Genomic DNA, 19,486 nt, shown 5'->3' with positions numbered 1-19,486 from the left:
TTTTGAAAGCACCATTATCTAATATTATTACAGGATAATCAGACTTCTTCATTAGTAGCTCAACTTTCTTTGAAACCAGTGAAAAAAATAAGTAGTATAAAAATATGGCCTGTGATAGAGCTGTAGAACTGATTATGTTTTCATGAGATTCCACATTCTCAATCCATTTATTAGCTTTATTTTTTATTGTAGTAGTTTTTAGGCAATTACATGGCTACTAAAGATAGAATAATCAGAGAATAGCTAGATATTGTTGTATAGACATATTATAAAACATGAAATTTTTATAAGTGGATTTTTAAAAAATGTTAGCTATGAAATAATTCAGAAAAATTTGAAAAATAAACCAACATGAAAAAAAGTATATTTTTAATTTGCTAAAGGCCAAATGGGGTCAATTCATATGTTTCTTACAATCCTCTATTTTTTTTTTAGCTTTAGCCAAGCAATTTGTAGGTCTAGGTTATCTAAGAGAGTGTGCAACACAAATTAACTCACTTTTATTTCACAAATTCTCCAATGAAGAAAGCTGTGGATTGAACTCTGCTAGAAAAAGAGCCAGAAAGAACTCAAACACACTATCAGACCAAAATACCATATACAGGACACACATGGATGCACAACATACTTTTGTAGGTTCAAAAACAAGACATGCATTCAAAACAGAAATGACAGCTGTGTCATGCAACTCAAGAGCATGCCCCTGCCCCCCATGAAGACTGTGGTTTCTCATACACACAATGCTGGAAACTTAAGAAAATATGTATCTCTATATATCCGTTCACATCTGAGATTTTTTTTTTTTAAAGACTCAATGATGAGCTCAATGGAGAAGACTTTAGTATAAGCAATTTTGAAATACTATTGCTATTACTCATACTATACTCCTTAAATTGCTATAATTAGACATTGCATATTTTAGAGGCTTTCGTAGATTCAGGAGGCTGCTCGGATTTTCAACTCCTTCTTCAGTTTTACTGATTTCCAGAACTGGCAATCAACACAAGGAGAAATCATTCCAACTGCATTATTCATGGCATGTATTGTCAGTATTAAGAGTGCATAAAAAAAAACAAAACAACAAACACAACTCACAAGATAACTGATTTAGAAACTTGAGCACTTTGTGATGTTAAGTACTCTGTATTTCCATTTTATTCCTACTTTTGATATCATTTTTTTAACATTAATGTTCTATTGCCTAGTTGATTGTTAGACTTGGTCACTAGCTCTTGAAGTTATGCCTTCCATTCTCTATTTTAACACATAGAAAATATTTAGCAAAGCTTTGTAAATACAGGCACAAGCATAAACATGTGGTTCTTGGGCTTAAGTCTTAAATCCCAAAAGCTTAACATAGATTATTTCTGTTCTAATAACCCGAGAGTAGAACTCATAATTTTGGTGTGTGAGGATCAATGCAAAAATCACCCTCTTTTCCTTTCCTATATATCATGTTAATATTAAATGGAATTGTGAAGACTTTAGTAACTGATTTCTAGCCTGCATTTGAATTTTTCTAAACAAGATTTGCTCCCTGGGTAATTTGTGAAAGTTCAGCCTACCATTTTCAAGACAGAAATATGTTTTATATTTCAGACATATAAAAATTTAATTTAAAGATACATTGGATCCCTGATTGTTTTTAACTAAAAAGCTTCAAATATATTCCAGGGAAACATATGGAGCTAATACTAGACATGGTACAAAATGGAGAAAATACAGTGATACGCTTCTAATGCGTTGTCATCATCAAATATCTTCATACTCAATTTCAAGCAGAAGATCATTAATGTACTAATTTTAAGAACTCAAAAGAAAATTAAGTAAGTACTTAATATTGTTTGTGACAATCTCGGGAACTTGAATGCTGAGAAGAAGAAAAAAAAACCTTAAACTACCTTTTCCTGGATCTTTAAAGTGTCCCTTCAAATCCTCATAGACATTCATCTGCAACTCATTGAACAACCACTGGTACAGAAAGCTGGACTAGCTTTGAGAGCAGTTCTCAAAAGAAAGGTAATCAAAAGCAATATTTTACATATATATATATATATATATTTATTAATTTTTACCAGAAGTGATAGGATAAAGGATGGAGGTGAGGTGAGGTATGTCAGGTAGGACAAGGGACAGGGAAGAAAGCCGAAACTAGAGAGAAGGTGAGCTCTGCCGGAGTTTGTATGATTGGGGCAGAGTTTACCAGTGAGGGAACACATGATGCTCATTGGAGAGCTTTAAAGTCCCTCATGAGAAATTTCCATTGAATTAGAGAAATAAACACAGGTCACTGAGCTCTTAGAAGAAGAATAAAGAGGACATTATAGGGCTTGGCACAATGTTTACAGATGATCAGTCAATGTTTTTTGATGCTTGTTCAGCCAACAAATGGTCCTTGTTCAGTCTCAAAATCTCATAATTAGTGTTGGTTCAAAGTTTTAGAGACTTTAATGAAATAGCTATAAAACTGCTATATAGAATAAAGGAAAAGAAAAGAGAATTTATGTCTTTTTAGAAATTTTCATCCTATAAGCATATGCTTAGAAGCCCTGATTCAAATCTAGGACATCAGACTAGCCAGGATACTGGGGATGCCACAAGAATGTCTGTAGGGGATCTTTCCTGCTTTCTCCCCTCCACGTGAGTCAGTTCACTTCTCCACAACCAGCCCCATACTCCTCAATCTTGATCACATTCCCAAGGAGGAGCAAGTGACACCACACTGGACACCCTTCCTCCACTCCTCACGTGTGACTGGAGGTCTGGATGGTCACCAGCCAGAACCTGGCTCTGGTTTCTGCTTCAGCTGTTGTGCTTTTCTGAGGCACTGAGTCCTCACTAAGCTACTTGCTTCTCTGGTGAAGAAGAGAGAAGCCAGGTGAAAGTCAAGGCTAGTGTGGGGGTGGGGGGAAGAAGACATCCTTTTTCAGTTGCCACGGAGGGATGAATTCAGTGCTGTTTGGGACTCTGAAGGGGGAGGGCACGAAGTAAACCAGTGAATGAAAAAAGGCTTTTCTTTCTAAAAGCTGAGCAGTCAAAGGGACTTGAATCAAGAAAACAGCATGAAGATTTCAGGAAGAACTCTTTGTTTTAAGGGTAAATGGGGCTGGAGAGAGACGATGAGGAAAACAGAAAAGGAAGAAAAGATGAACAATACCAGATTTTTGATGAGCAACTGTTTCATATAACCCACCTGTTTTCTTCCTATTCATGTTTGATAAATCACTGATGATCATTAATCAGGCTGTAATACTTTTAAAGGATGTTTTTCTAATTAGAGAGACATTATGTTGAAATAATAAATTTGAGCAACTGTGGAGACTGAAAGATTTTTACAGGAATTGTTAAAGGACAAATAATGCTGGGAACCACTTTGCCTGTGCTAATAATCTGACGACTCATTTCCGTGCAATTTAGCAGCTTCATCTTGGTCCTAACTTGATCTCTCAAGCCTCAGTTTGATGTTAGAGCACTTAATAAATATCCCTTTTCTGCAAGAATTCAACAGACCCTCCATCACCAAATCACCCAAATAACTATACCAGCCACCATATCCTTCTACTTTACAGTCATGTTGCCAGTTGGGATGGTTTGGGAGACATAAGATCTCAGGCACTTAGGTATTTTCATTTATAAAATGCTATTTTTCATTAAAAGAGCAAAGAATCTCAAAATAAGATTCTGTCACTAAGTTTTGTTGATTTTTCCTCTTATACATAAACCTGCTGATTTCTTTCCATCTCTACCTCGAACAATCCTAATCCAAACCTCTATCATCTTCCAGCAGGATTTTGGCAACAGTTGGTCCTGACTGATCTCAATGTATCCATTCTCACCCTTTCATCTGTTTTCCACAATGTAGCTACACAGCTGTTTTCAAAAGGTGCAAATGATTATGCCACTTCTGACTTATAGACTCCCCCTTGCTCTTCGGGGAATGACAACAAACCTTAACATGGCCGACAGTCCCTACACAGTCTGGGTATCCCCTTTCCACTGTCATCACATGTCATGATCTCCCACACTCTCCTTTGCCTCCACCTTTCCTAAGCTCCAGGAATTTTTCAGTTCCTGGAGTGCGACCTATTTTCTCTAGCCACAGGATCTTTGCACACACAGTTTCCTCTGCTTGAATACTCTCCTTCCCTGGTTTTTGTCTTATTAACTCCTGTTTACACTTCAGACCTCAAGTCCCATTTGACTTCCTTAGAGAATTCCTGTTTCCCTAACTGGACCAAATTCTATTGTATTATCTTAACACCAACACACACCTCTCTTTCACTGAACTCAAAACAGTCGTCACTATAAATTTCCTTCAGTAATTATTTTATCCCTAAGTTCTCCACTGGATAGAAGTTCTATAGTCTCATAAGGGAATTGCATAGAACCTGGCTTACAGTGAGCTTTGGCCAATACTAGGATTATTTAGATTAAGCAATAAACAATAAAATTCAATAAAATATGAATAAACACAATTTATTCCTATGTATGGATTGGCCAGCTAGGATATACTCCTTGGCCTGTCCTGGGTGATGTATTGTGCTGTACTTATTCCTTGTGCTGTATAATATATTCTGGATTGGTGACTTCTACAATGATGGGCTTCCATTTCTAAATGGAATTTTAATTTCTGTAAAAAAGTTTCCTTACCTACCCTTCCATTGGCACATGTGGGCCTGTGCATATGCACACTCACATGCATTTTGTTTATGGTGCTAAGTTCTCACAGTAGGTTTTGGTAGTACTTGTTAAAAAAGAGAAATTTATACCTCACTGAATTAAGTATGGATAGTTAAACCATACTAACAAATACAGTATATGAATATGTGTGCTCGTTGCTTAATTTTTGGAAAGGATAGAGAAAAATATTTGTTGAAAAGGTGGATTTTTCAATGAGTTTAAAACAGTTCCAAATTGAAAGTTGGGATTCACTATTTTAATCTACAACCTAGGGGAAAATGTCAATAACACCTTTCCCGCAGACGACACACACCGACTTTAATCATGCATCACTTTAAGACAACAATACACACATTGCTGAAATAGGGTACTTGGAATTGCCAAAAAAATTATGTTTACTCCTCAAATGTGTTCTAACCAAAACTAGTGGGAGCAGTTCCCAGTACATGAAAGCACACAGAGTCTAACAGATAATCTCCAGCAAATTGTGGCAGGAAGTGCACAGGCAAGCATACCCGTGCAGGTCGAACCAGGTATTTTTTAATGTCACTTAACATGCTGGAGTAATTGGCGCCTCTGTATCCCTTGTCAGTTTCTCACAGCAGCATGGTGTGCAAGGAAGTACAGACAGCCAGTGCTGGAAAATGTGTAACACCGACATGGAAACCCATCAAGAAGATGAAACGTATTCACTTATCATTCAGCAAACAAATACCAGAATGCAGAAACTCTATTATAATTTCACCTCATTTTTCTTTGTTATGGTACACCAGACAATACGGTCAAAACAGTAGAGTCTGGATACCTCAGTGTGGAATTCCAAATATTCAATTCAGTAGCAAATGTATTCCCTGAATGAATGCTACCATTTGCCTACAACGTAACATGTCTGAAATTCGGAAATGAAATTATAATAAAAATTGCAAACGTGTCCCTTATTTACAACAAGAGGTTCCGATCTGGAGCATAGAACAGGAAATTTGAGTCAAAAAAGATGAAAAATGCAGGGACTAAGGAATACCCAGGATACTTACGGAAACAAAGAACAGGCCCGACTTTCATACGCAGCTTCTCTTTATTATCACCTCTGGGTTCAAAGAAGACCCATGACATTTCACCAAGTGAGAGCAAGAAAGCACTCCTACAAGGCTGTGGGGCAACTTACCACATCCCTGTGTTCTCCTTCTTTAGGGGTAAGGATGACGGAGAGCAAAATGATTCCAAGGTAATGATCAGGATAATGGGGATCTTTCAATGTTAGGGTCACATCTGTGGGCCTATGATATAAAATATTAAGATTGTGAGCAGTCATTAAATGGATAGGCCAAAAATATATGTTATATTGACAATTTATTATATTAATATTTTGCATTTTAAAAAATTAATATATAATGTATTATTAGCCCCAGAGGTACAGGTCTGTGAATTGCCAGGTTTACACACTTCACAGCACTCACCATAGAACATACCTTCCCCAATGTCCATAACCCCACCACCCTCTCCCTACTCCCCTCCCCCCGGCCCCCCTCAGTTTGTTTTGTGAGATTAAGAGTCTCTTATGGTTGGTCTCCCTCCTGATCCCACCTTGTTTCATTTATTCTTTTCTTACTCCCCAAACCCCCCATGTTGCCTCTCAACTTCCTCATATCAGGGAGATCATATGATAGACAATTTATCATTTTAAAAAGAAAGCCAATTGTGTTTTCTTTACTTTTCCGGTATAACTTCTGTTGCTATTGAAATATCATTAAATCACTAACTTATCCAATCAATTGTAGATCAAATGGAAATACTTGGGTTCACTGCAGATGTCTCAGTCCTGCCTGGGGTTCTAGAAGGCTGGGAAACTATAACAGTATTGAGAAATCCACAAGTCTTTTTTTCTTTTTTTTTTAAGGATCTCTAAACACACAGAAAGCAAAGCCACTATTTTCTATAAATTTGAGACTAAAAAGTAAGTGAGGGTCATTTACAGACCACTCCATGATTTAGAGTGAATGGATGAATGGGAAAAAAGGAAAGGATAAAATATAACTCGCCTAATATACATCATAGACATAATTTTTATTTTTTTATGTTTTTAACAGACTCCATTGTTTAAAATGCTTCTATATATTTTGGCTGTTTAAACCTATGTCTAAACAATTTTTAGGTTTAGAAACATGAGGAAATCCATTGTTAGTGGATCCAGAGTTAGCGCATACTTAGAAAGCTTTAGAATTATGTATGTCTGAGGAAGAGATTATGAATTACTCGGTATTACCCAAATTCACTTTTACAAATAATACAAAACACACATTCAACTGACAATGGGTAGGTAATATCTTATTTCCATATTTCAGTTAAACAAATATTTCAGTTTTAACAAATGCATGTTAAGTTTTATAGTATATATGTATATATGATATATATATAAATATATTTTATATAGAATTTGATTTGGTTCATTTTGTTAAGCAAACAGGGGTTCATGCACTCTGTAAACTTAAGGGATTATGGAATATTCAATACAAACTTAAATCTTTAAATGTTGTCAAATTAGACATGTTCCCTTACTTGTTCGGTCACTTGTTCTTTTCATTCACAAAACATGTATTAAGCACATATGAAATACCACACACTGTGCTAAGCTCTGGGTAAAAAACAGATGTCATGATCAAAGATAATGTTATCTTCAGGGAGCTTAACAATTAATAAATGATACAGTTGGAGCCTAGTTTTGGGGAGGGCTTGGTGGGAAAAGCTGGTCCAAATAAGAATTTTCAATTCTGTCGGCACATCAGAATTCATTGGGGAGCTTTTAAAAAGTGTCTATTCCCTAATTCTACCCATGATGACCCTGGTTCGATAGATAAAAGGTGGGATGTGGAAATTTATATTGTTTGCAAAGCTCTTGAGTGATTTTCCCATACAACCAGGATTGAGAAACGCAGATACTTTTTATTGCTAAGATGAAATACTAGGAGACTCTTTCACATGATGCTTAATTTTTACCAAGTCAAGGGATAATGTCATGAGAAAAAATGAACAGTTTTCTGACGTCAGAGGTTTTAACTGAAACGTGAAAAATTAGACTGATAATACACGTTATAATAGTTGTGATCCAAATTGCTTCATGATCAATTTAGTTACAACTGATCACTGTGGTTTGACAATTTGTTCCTTTTATCTTAAGAAATTCATGTTAAGCATTATAAAAGATATGTACATATTATACATACATATATATTTTTATATGGGGTTACAATTTTATCTGATTCATTTCCCTGTAATGAATACATATAAATTTAATAGAAACAACTTCATTACATTTTTTAATGATTATACAATAAAAGATTTAAGAACATTTGCAATTATTTTATGATGATTATCTATTATTTTTTTCTTTTCTTATTTTTTTTTTAAGATTTTATCTATTTATTTGAGAAAGAGAGAGAGCTTGAGAGGGGAGAAGGTCAGAGGGAGAAGTAGACTCCCCATGGAGCTGGGAGCCCAATGTGGGACTCAATTGTAGGACTCCAGGATCATGACCTGAACAGAAGGCAGTCGCTTAACCAACTGAGCCGCCCTGATTATCTATTATTTTCTTTTAATGTAAAACCTTAATGCATTATATAGTAAGATAAGTATTTATATGGCTATTACCATTATCCATTTATTTGCACCCAGGGACTACTGATTTATACATAGAATGTAATGGAATATACCAGCTAGTGATTTTAAAAAGTAGTTTGTTTAGAACTTTTTGTTTAAAGAGTAGGATGTTTATGTGGTTTTGAGAGGAAGGAATGGTTAAATATAAAAAATAAGTAATGTTTCAAAATAAACACAAAATGCTTATATATAATCTCTTTTTATTTTCTTAATCATCTCATATTTTTTTCCATTTAAAGTTATTTTTCATCAGTGATTTATCTTTAATAGAGAACAAGGGAAATTTATGAATTGAACTGATTGGAATTTACGAGTTGAATCTGTGATTCAATCCAGCAATTTGCATATCCTTTAGCAGAAGTCCACAGAAAAAATAACGGTGGCCTTTATAAAAGAACACCACAGTCCATTCTAGTTGGAACTCCGTTTTCATGATGATGGACTACATAAAAAACCATCTAACACACGTCCTTCCACTGTGGTGAGGGAGGGGAGTCAGCAATCACTAGGCCTGTCATTAGCTCAGCCCACAGGAAGCTGTAGGTTGAAGTGGAGGATGTGCAGGAGGTACAGAGAAGTCTGCTCTTTTGTCTAGCCCATGACAAAAATGACTGTTGGAAGTCATTTGTCAGAATAAGGTGTCGGCGTGCTCAAATGTAGTTGACTGTAATAGATAAGGGGATTCTACTGTTCCTATTTCATTTGCTCTTAACATACAAAATAGCCATCCGGTCTATTACTCTGCTTTCTGGCTTTCCATGACTCCTGCCACATGATGTACATAATCAACTAAAACATCTTAAAACCATCAAAGATCTCACAGCTTCCTATGCAATCTATCCTAGCACTGCTTGACCCTTTTAAGACATATTTTTTCCCTTTCTAGTAATAATTCAAAGCTCCCAGTTGAAATGTATTTTTTAAAAACATAAGCCCAGGGTCACCTAGGTGGCTCAGTGGGTTGAAGCCTCTGCCTTCGGCTCAGGTCATGATCTCAGGGTCCTGGGATCGAGCCCCGCATCGGGCTCTCTGCTCGGGAGGAAGCCTGTTTTCTGCCTCTCTGCCTACTTGTGATCTCTGTCTGTCAAATAAATAAATAAAACCTTTAAAAAAAAAACATAAGCCCATAATTAGGTATGAGGAATGACTAATATTAGTAATAATTATATAACTTTACAAATAGTCAAGCAATGATGAACTAATCTGAGAAGATACAACTAATCTTCCTCCATGTTTGAGGCACTCTTAGATAATCTAGGATTACCAGTGATAGCAAAATTAGAGTGTACGTGGGCTCAGGTGATAAGGGAGTGGCTGGTTTTGAAGCAAGGTACACGTTTTATTTCTTAGACGGTGGCCTGATTCTTAAATTAATAATTTTGAATAACATGGATAATCTGCTTTACGTCCCACTACACCCATACCAGTTGTGTGAAAAGTAAGGGATGTGTCTTTTATCTTTATTGTTGGGAGATAAAGCAGGTGTCCAAGAATTTTTCTCCTGAATAATGGTTGTTGAATGAGAGAATCAAAGAAGATGCTAGTATTTCCACTGGGTAGATAAGAAAGATGAACTTGAAAAAGACTGGCTAGCATGAGGCTCACAACAACAAATGAGAGAACAGTGACTAGATAACGGATCTGCTGACATTTTCTATTACACAGGCCTAGCTTCCCAACAAGAAGTAGCAATATTATAAAGGTTCAAAGTTACCTGTTCAACTCCAATTGTGTGAGATCCAGAAACGCCGAGCCCATAAAGTCATCCTGTAGTCCAAAATCATAGTCAAATACCTAAGAAGCCAAAGAGACAAGGCAATTATTAGAACTAATTCTATATAAGCTTTAAATGAAAATATCTTGATTATAAAATACTGGTTGTCTATGTCACCAAGACCAATGAAACTTCTTAATATTTTTAAAAATCACTTTGCTTGAAATGTTAGGGTCTTGCAAAACATACAAAGGAAACTACCTTTAACTTTGTACTTAAAATTGCTGTTTTATATCAAATAGAACTTTAAGGAAGATGAAAAACAAAATCAAATAAATATAGCAAATCATTAAAAATCTGAGGAATACAGGCTTAGAAATATTCTAAATATTCTAATAATCCCCATATTATTAGCATTACTGAAAGGAAAACTAAGTTGGTATGAAAGTCAACAAATATGTCTTCTCTAGTGGGTTACTGGTGATGAGACTATAATTCTAATTTCTGTATTTTTCAGGTCACTGAAGATAAATTCTGTGTTATTATAGGAAAATGCTGTTTTAAATATACAAATAAGTAAAAATTGAGATGTTGTTATTAAAGCAGTTTGTAAAGTTATATTAAGGTTAAGTCAAATTAAGTTTTTATCATCACAAGCAAGTCTAGGAAATAATATTAACAAAACTACCAACAACAAACAGAAAGGAAAAGAGAGAATGCTACTTCTTCCTTCTTACAAAACTATTTTTCCAGTATCTTCTCTATGCCTTTCACGTTTCTTATTCATCCTATGATGAATAGGGTGAATAAGAAAGCAGTGTCCCTGATCTCTTGGGACCTGCATTTAGGAGCTGAGATGGTTCATTAAAACCCAAACAGATATATACAGGTCAGTGAGGAGTGCTATGGACACACATGTCTAAGGGGGTGTGTTGGGAGCTGCTATTTTAGACTGGAAGTCCAGGAAGGCCTTTTGGAGGAAATATGCACGAAGAGACTGGAATAATGAGAAGGATTAAGCCAGTTTGGGAAGATCACTCCCAGGCAGAAGAAAGAGCAGTTGAATAGCATACTCAAGAGTTCTCCAGAAGCCAGAGCGGTTGAAGCCCACTGAGAAAGATGGAGAGGGAAAGAAGCCTGGAGAAGACGGCTGAGGGCAAGGTCAGTTAGGGCCGTGTGCAAAAAACTCTAAGTAAATGAGAGTTGGCTAACTTCCAACCACTGATTAATTTTCTTTACTCAGTCATCCCTTCTGCCAATATTGATCAAGTATTAATAATGTACAAGATAATATGCTTGGCACTGTGTCAGCAGTGGTGAGCAAAGCTGACACCGTCCAGGCTTACAGTTTAGTGAGGGAGATAGAGGCTAAATAAGGAAAGGCACAGGGGATACATAATTACAAATTGTGGTAAGGGTTGTAAAGAACAGAGTGTGAAAAGAATAAAAAGAACAGTAGAGAGCAGGGAAAACTTAAGGTGGAGAAAAGACATAAAGTTGGGGGCTGTGCTTCCTGACCTTTTCTTTCTTTCTTTTTTTTTTTTTTTTAAAGATTTTATTTATTTATTTGACAGACAGAGATCACAAGTAGGCAGGGAGGCAGTCAGAGAGAGGAGGAAGCAGGCTCCCCACGGAGCCGAGAGCCTGATGTGGGGCTTGATGTGGGGCTCGATGTGGGGCTCTATCCCAGGACCCCGGGATCATGAGGCTTTAACACACTGAGCCACCCAGGTGCCCTCTTCCTGACCTTTTCATATAGAAAGTCTTTGGAATCCATAGCCTAGCATTCCTGAGCCCAAATCAGCATGACTGGCCTCAACAATTAGAAAGTTTGAAGGAGAGGGAACAGTATGTACAAAGCCCTGAATGATTGTTTTTTTTTTTCTCTAGAATAAGTAGAGTTTGAGTTAAGCAAACTTACTATGTAAAAAAATTGATATATAAACAGAAAGATAAACACTTTGCATTACAAAAGGATTCTTAATTGGAAGAGCCCCAAGGGGATTTATTTAAGTGATAAGTTCCCCTAATGTCTTCTAAATTATTCAATTTATAGTCATTTGATTTACACACAACCTTTCAGGAGTACATTTGTTATAGACAGCACAGTTCTCCTGTAATAAATATTCTCCTTGATCAATTGCACTTCAGAGCTCTAGTCATCGGCTCAGTGGCGTATCACGTGAGTATATTACAACATCACAGGCAAAGGACATGTCAGTATTTGCAAGTGGCTGCAGAAGGGTATTTTACAACAAAAAAATTACACTAACGATTAAATATATTCCTCTTACACAATCTCTTCTAACCGTACCACCCTAAAGCTTAAAATCTTGGGGACCCGAGTGATAATCAATGAGACCATCTGGGCTACATCCAGACATGAAGTCTGGAGTAGTCTGGAGACAGTGAAGTGGAGAGCTGAGAATCCAGTGCCTTGACTAGAAGAGACAGCCCAGCCGAGTGATGGGATATTCAAACTCTCTTTACTCTCACGGTGAAAGTCTTTCTCACAGCAATAATGCTAGGTGCTTCCTTAAGTTCTCTTATTACTTAGCAAGGGCATACATATGGGAAAGAACGGAACCACCAGAATCCATTCATTAATGAAGTTATTAGCTATGCTACTTGGTTCTAAGCTCCATAAATTGCTTGTCAGAAGGAGCATCGCTGTAGGGGGAGTTTCAGAAATACAGAGCACAGAGAAGAGATAAAATAGGGAAACGTATTCCCACTGCAATAAGAACATGCACAATTAACACTGATTAATGTTTATTCAATATTTGCTATCCTGTTAGGCACTGCTATTCGTTAAACACGTTGCGGAAATTTTTTTTTCAAGATTTTATTTACTTACTAGTCAGAGAGAGAGTGAGAACACAAGCAGGGGGAGCGGCAGGCAGAGGGAGAAGCAGGCTCCCCACTGAACAAGGACTACCCCCCCCACCCAACTGATGTGGGACTCCATCCCAGGACCCTAGGATCATGACATGAGCTGAAGGCAGACACTTAATCAACTGAGCCACCCAGGTGTCCCTGTTACGGAGACTTAAAAATTTATGTCTTACACAACTCAGTGAATAGGGTATCGTGTCCATTTTTCAGATGAGGAATCCAAAGCTTGGAAAAGTTTATGTTACTTCCCCCCAGAACTCAGCACTTAGAAGAGGTCAGATTCAGATTCTATTGTGTGGGATGTTTTGTTCAGAACAGAACATATTGAAATTTAACAAACATGACTTAGCCACCCACTGTGAGTGAAGGCCTGTGAATTCATACCTAAACAGTTTTGATGGGATCCTTGCTTTCATGGAACCTCCCCTGGGAGAAGAGGAATCCTTAGGAAACATTAGATAAAAGTTGCTTGGGCTCAGTTAACAACTCTCTTCATTCTCATGCAAGTTTAGAACAATGCATGCTTCATTCTGATCAACGAATTTATTTAACATCTTGATTCAATCGTCTTCCCAGAAAAATTGCATCTGGAAGCACACCAGCTAAGATGTTTTTGGGATATAAGTAACAGAAACCTTGTCTCCCACAAATGGGATTTTGGTAGCTTGGATCACTGAAATGGCCATAGGTGCTTAAGACTTCAGCGGAGTTTTTAACTGCCAGCTCAAAAGATTCATAAATTTATTCATTCAGTTACTTGAGAAATATTTGGTCGGCATCTACAATGTGCCAAATAGTATTCTAGGCACTGAATATGGCGGTGAATGGGACAAAGTCTCTGATTTCTTGGGGCTTACAAATGGGGGATATAGACAATAAACAATTGCACGTTAGGTAGTAGTAAATGTCATGGAGGAAAATATCTCAGGGTATGGTAGTGATGGGAAGTGCTATTTACAGAAGATGCTTAGGAGGACAATCAGAGAGAGTAGCATTCGAATAAAGAGGCATAGTGGGAATAGGATGTGGAAAAGGGGGCACCTGGGTGGCTCAGTGGGTTAAGCCTCTGCCTTCGGCTCAGGTCATGGTCTCAGGGTCCTGGGATCGAGCCCCAGACTGGGATCTTTATTCAGTGGGGAGCCTGCTTCCCCCTCTCTCTCTGCTTGCCTCTCTGCCTACTTGTGATCTCTCTCTCTTTGTCAAATAAATAAATACAATCTTTTTTTTTTTTTTTTTAAAAAGGATATGGAGAAGGATCTAAATCACATAGTATAACCCAAGATGTAAGATTCTACTCAAGTATGTCCATAAGTCATTTTCATGTCCAGGAAGCTTCAAAATAATCATTTCACTATACAAGAATAATTAAACTCTGAATTATAGGATTGACATTGTAAAACAAAGAAAATAAAATTTAACCATGGCCACAGCAATTAGTCAACTTTAGTGGAATAAAGATGCTTATGTGTCATAATTGCTGGGTGGACATAGGAAACCCTGAGTCTCTCTAAGTCTCATTCGCCTATAAAATGGGGATGAGGATAGTTACTTGTCAGGTATTGTGAGGCTTACATGAGATAAAGTAGGCTTGGCACCCAGCATGGTGCTCAAGAAATGGTAGTTATTATTATTACAATGAGGATGTGGCCCATCTTCCCAAGATTCAGTAGCTTCATATGTTCTTTGCTTATAAGCCAAAAGCAAGCATGGTCACACATGCTTATTTCCTTGTTTTGTTTTGCTGTTGACTTTTTTGATGTTGTTGTCTAAAATAGTTGAGATTCTTGATTCATGCATTTAGGAAGTATCATTGAACCACATAAGATAAAATGTCTAAGATAATATAAGCATCTAATTTTGGAATAATTTAGTTTGGATGCTGTTCAGTTCAGGGCTGGAAACATTTTCATTCCAATTACTTCGTTGTTCCTATTTAAAAGTCTAGAAAAGTGGCTCCCTACCCAAGCAGTGCATCAGAATAACCTACTGTGTTTCAAAAATATAAAAGATGGGATTCTACCTCTGAGGTCCTGGATCAAAGTCTTTAGGGAAGACACTTGAACACCTAGATTCTTAAAAAACAAAACAAAACAAAACAACACAAAAAAGTCCACACATAAACAGAAACAAAACGAAACAAAAAACCTTTTATGGCAACTCTGATATACAGCCAGGGTTGATGATCACTGGTATATGACATTTCTTTTTTGAAAAATATTATTTATTTATTTATTTATTTGACACAGAGAGAGAGAGATCACAAGTAGGCAAAGAGGCAAGCAGAAAGAGAGGGGGAAGCAAGCTCCCCGCTGAGCAGAGAGCCCGATGCAGGGCTCGATCCCAGGACCCTGAGATTGTGACCTGAGCCAAAGGCAGAGGCTTAACCCACCAAGCCACCCAGGTGCCCTAGGTATATGACATTCTTTTAGAGACCTTAAAACCTAGGGAGAAATAATTTTGCATAAGATGGTAATATGGCCTTTAACATGAACCATGGTTAAGGACTTTTTTTTTTTCTTTCTGAGAAGAGAAAGCTCATGTGTGAGCATGGGGGCAGGGGTAGTGGAGAGGGAAAGAGAGAATTTTCAAGCAGAAATCCTGCTGAGCATAGAGCCACATAAGACTTGATCTCACCACCATGAGATCATGAGCTGAGCTGAGATCAAAAGTCATATGCTTAACCAACTGAGCCACCCTGGCACTACAAGGACTTCTTGATTTCAAATCTTAAGCTTGGATGGATATGAGTTACTGAAGCAACTGTCAATTTTGGTAAAATAACAGAAACAGTAATCTGACCCCAAAGATAAGCACCTACTTAATTATCAAAAATTTTCTATTATTTAGAAAAGACTCCAATCTAATACCCAGATTTCTAGCCTATGATTAGGCCAAACAAGTAGCAATTTACAGAAACATTTCCCCTTTCCCTTTCGGTTACTTTTCTCTCTTCTGCTGTAACTCTGGGTGTTCACTGTATACCTTGGCAAATAGTGTCAGTGAGATGAAAATCGAGAATTTAAGTCAATCAACTGAAATGGATGCAGAATTTACCCTATACTCTAAGATGTGTGCAGGAGCATCCCTGTGGCAGGCTCCAGTGGCTCTCACCTCTGTTAACAGCATTGTATTTAGGGTGGCTAAGTTGGTTAAGCATTTGCTTTCAGCTCAGGTCATGATCCCAAGGGTCCTAGAGTTGAGCCCCATGTCAGGCTTTCTGCTCAGCGGGGAGCCCACTTCTCCCTCTGCCTCTGCCCCTCTTCTTGCTATGGACTTTCTCTCTCTGTCAAATAAATAAAATCTTTAAAAAAATAGCACTGCATTTAAACCCCCAGCCTCTACTACTACCTTATAAGTATATTTCAAGTCCATGCCTATAAACTTGTTTTCACCTGCCCTTACTCTAAAATCATTTGGACTTGAAGGAATATTCTCATTAAAATTAAAATCTATATGAACTCCAACCAATTGGAAAGTATGTTATTATTTATTTTGTGTCTAGTTTTTTTAAAATGACAATTCCAAGAAAAGTCTGTTTTTTCTAGAATTGGTAAAAGCACTGCAACTTTATTGCAATTTCATAACCTTGGCTCAGAACTGACTTTCGTTTCCCTTGGTAATCCTTACATTGATAGAAGTCAGATTACAGGGAACATATGGACTTCTTTTTCCTTTAACTGTAGACGGGAGGGTTGTTGACAATATTTTTTAACCATCCAATACATGGATGCATTTTCATATCATCTGTCACTATAGAATCAGTTCGTCCCTAAGAGATCTTTCAGGCAAGATTAATCTCCCAGCATGGAGGACGTGGGTATCGTATCAAAATCAAGTCAGTCAATCACACAAGGCTGTGTAGAGACAATGAAAATGATGCAATGTTCATGAAATTCTAGTAACTCAAAGTATTTCTGCCCATGTATTTTGTTTAGGTCTCTGTGTGTACAAGATTAGGCAAAAAGTAGATAACATAACAAAGAGAAAAAAGAAGCAAAAACCTAGAGATTTTTCTAAAAAGAAGACCTATGCATTTCACAGAAGGTGAAAATCGAAGGAAAAACAGGAAAGCATATCTAAAAGCACAAAGTAGTGCATTAAAATATCGTTATTTTAATGTTTGTATGTGAAATATTTGGAAAGCCAGTGTGATTCCTATTTAATCATTTTTCTTATGTAGACATAAGACATAGACATTTGTCACAAAAGTGACAAATATTTTACAGTTCACTATTTTTTTCTGCTTGATGGAAGCCAAGTTGTGGCTATATGATGTCATACTTTGAAAACTCCAAGTTGTAAACAAACAAACAAAAAACACCAAAACCTTTGGGGTCTCTTACCTAGCTTCTTAGTTTATAGTACAGCGGTAGCCTAGGCCTTTGGCCAGCATGCAGTCTCACCGTCTCTGTGACAGTGGGAAGACAGGCACATACACATTCTTGCTATCTCAGACCACAACAAAGTTTTTTGCCACCATTTCTCTGTGTAGGTCAGATTTTTGCTTATTTTTGAGCCTACTAAGATATTTCTTCTTGCAGATGTATTTTGACATTTAGGTTTCCAAAGAGATAAATAATCATTCTTGAGCACAAGAGTCTAGGGAGTTCATTTTGTAACCCTTTCAGAGATTGGAGAAAGACCTTTCAAAGACCTGGTTCTGTGGTAGAGTTATATCCCAGAAGAGAGAGATCCACGGGAAAAGTAATTAAAAATAAATCCTTTTCATTCCATGCTTTTTCTCTTATGTGACCTTAAACAAGATGCCAATAGTCAATCCTTACTACCATCTGCTTTGTTTCTTTCCTTTTTTTTTTTTTTTTAAAGATTTTATTTATTTATTTGACAGACAGAGATCACAAGTCGGCAGAGAGGCAGGCAGAGAGAGGGGGGAAGCAGGCTCTGTGCTGAGCAGAGAGCCCGATGCGGGGCTCGATCTCAGGACCCTGGGGTCATGACCTGAGCTGAAGGCAGAGACTCAACCCACCGAGCCACCCAGGCGCCCCTAACACCTGCTTTCCTTCCTCTCCTGTCCATCGTCCCCGTGGCTGTAGCTGCTCTAACTCATCACCTCCAAACCTCCCTGGAAATAAAATTTCCTTTACATCCCACTTGTCTTTTTTTTTTTCTTCCCAATTCCTTTTTCATCTTCTATCTCAGTTCTTTATTATGAAGTTATTTTCTTTTTTCTCATGCACATATTTCTTTCTTCTGGAAGTGGGGAGCAGGGGAAAAAAAAAATCTCCAACCCAGAAGATCTCCGCTTTGGTGGAAGGAGGGTTGGCTTGAATATTCCCACATTCATAATTCTTATGCCGTCATACATTGCATATTAAAAGATAGTTCATGAATTCTATTTACTTGATTTTCTTTAGCCAATGTCCTCTTGAGACTATTTTTATGCAAATACAGATCTATTTCCCTATAATGACTTCTAGAAACATAATCAACTCTGTACCTAGGAAATTCTCTTTTCATCAATCTTACACTGTTTTGGAATGATTTTTTTTTTTTTTAAAGACCCGTCAAGTACAGTAGTGACAAGGGGGAAAGAGCGGAATAAGGAGTTCGTTCTGTAACTAGGAACAATCAATTGAGATAACTCCCTGCCTTTGGACCAGCCAGGTCTGCTATGATTTTAATAAAATTTTGATTATTACCTTTTCTTTCTGTGGAAAAGAGAAACATCTGGAGGCAACATAAAGGAAGAGTGGAGGGGAAGGAGGATGCGTAGAGATTGTTTAATTATATGAGATTCTTGGTTCCTGTGCCCGCTGTGACAATATAGAAAAAAGGAGGCGTGTGGTTATTATGGTAAAAGTAGAAAAAAGTTTAGGCACTGGATGGATAGTCAGACAAAAGGAGCCACAAAGAGTGTCTGTGGAGATATGAATTAGATACAGAAAGAAGTATCTAGATTCGGGTTAAAGAGAATTTAGATCGGGAAATAAGACAAGGCTTTACGGTTGCAATGATCTCCTTAAGTACTTCTTCTTTTTTTTTTTTATTTTTATTTTTTAAAGTACATCAAGTGAGAAGAAAGACTTTTTCTTCCTTCGTTTTCGGTAATATAATAGCGACAGGAAATCCACCCCATCTCCTTTGACCCGTAGCCTTCTCATTTTCCAAGGAAAATATTATTTTTTGCAACCAGTAATGGCAGAAATCCTGACAGAATTCTTGAACAGCATATTTCATGGAGACTTGTTTTAGAGAGCACTAAGTCAGTTAACTGTACCAAACAGGAGAAGACAGACTTCATAATCCTCCTAAATGACCAGCAATAGAACTGTGCCGAAGAGAAATGTTCCCGAGCGTCCCCTCCGCTCGGCTTCCTCTCTGTCACACCATCCACGAACTAGAGTTGTGCACCACAGAATTTATCTCTGGCGAAAAATCTCATGAGACAGGGAGACATGATAGAAAACCACTAAACAGGGCGTCTTAGGGGGCACCTGGGTGGCTCAGTGGGTTAAGCCTCTGCCTTCGGCTCAGGTCATGATTCCAGGGTCCTGGGATCGAGTCCCACATCGGGCTCTCTGC

General features: G+C 37.4%; 1 protein-coding gene across 9 annotated transcripts in view; it reads right to left on the bottom strand.

Annotated features, from left to right (window-relative positions):
• The window catches only part of MCTP1 (multiple C2 and transmembrane domain containing 1), a 520,392-nt gene that overhangs the window by 226,555 nt on the left and 274,351 nt on the right, over positions 1–19,486 (bottom strand). For all 9 annotated transcript variants that reach the window (XM_032335735.1, XM_032335734.1, XM_032335733.1 and 6 more), the window contains exons 4-5: positions 10,049–10,128; positions 5,846–5,957 (exon numbers count right to left, since the gene is read on the bottom strand). In XM_032335735.1, coding sequence (XP_032191626.1) covers positions 5,846–5,957; positions 10,049–10,128 — 192 coding nt within the window. The remainder of the gene's footprint in view (positions 1–5,845; positions 5,958–10,048; positions 10,129–19,486) is intronic.

This window comes from Mustela erminea, chromosome 3, assembly GCF_009829155.1.
Source record: "Mustela erminea isolate mMusErm1 chromosome 3, mMusErm1.Pri, whole genome shotgun sequence".
Lineage (NCBI taxonomy): Eukaryota > Metazoa > Chordata > Mammalia > Carnivora > Mustelidae > Mustela > Mustela erminea.
The sequence above is the reverse complement of the archived record's forward strand: the minus strand, read 5'-3'. Positions and strand labels throughout refer to the sequence as shown.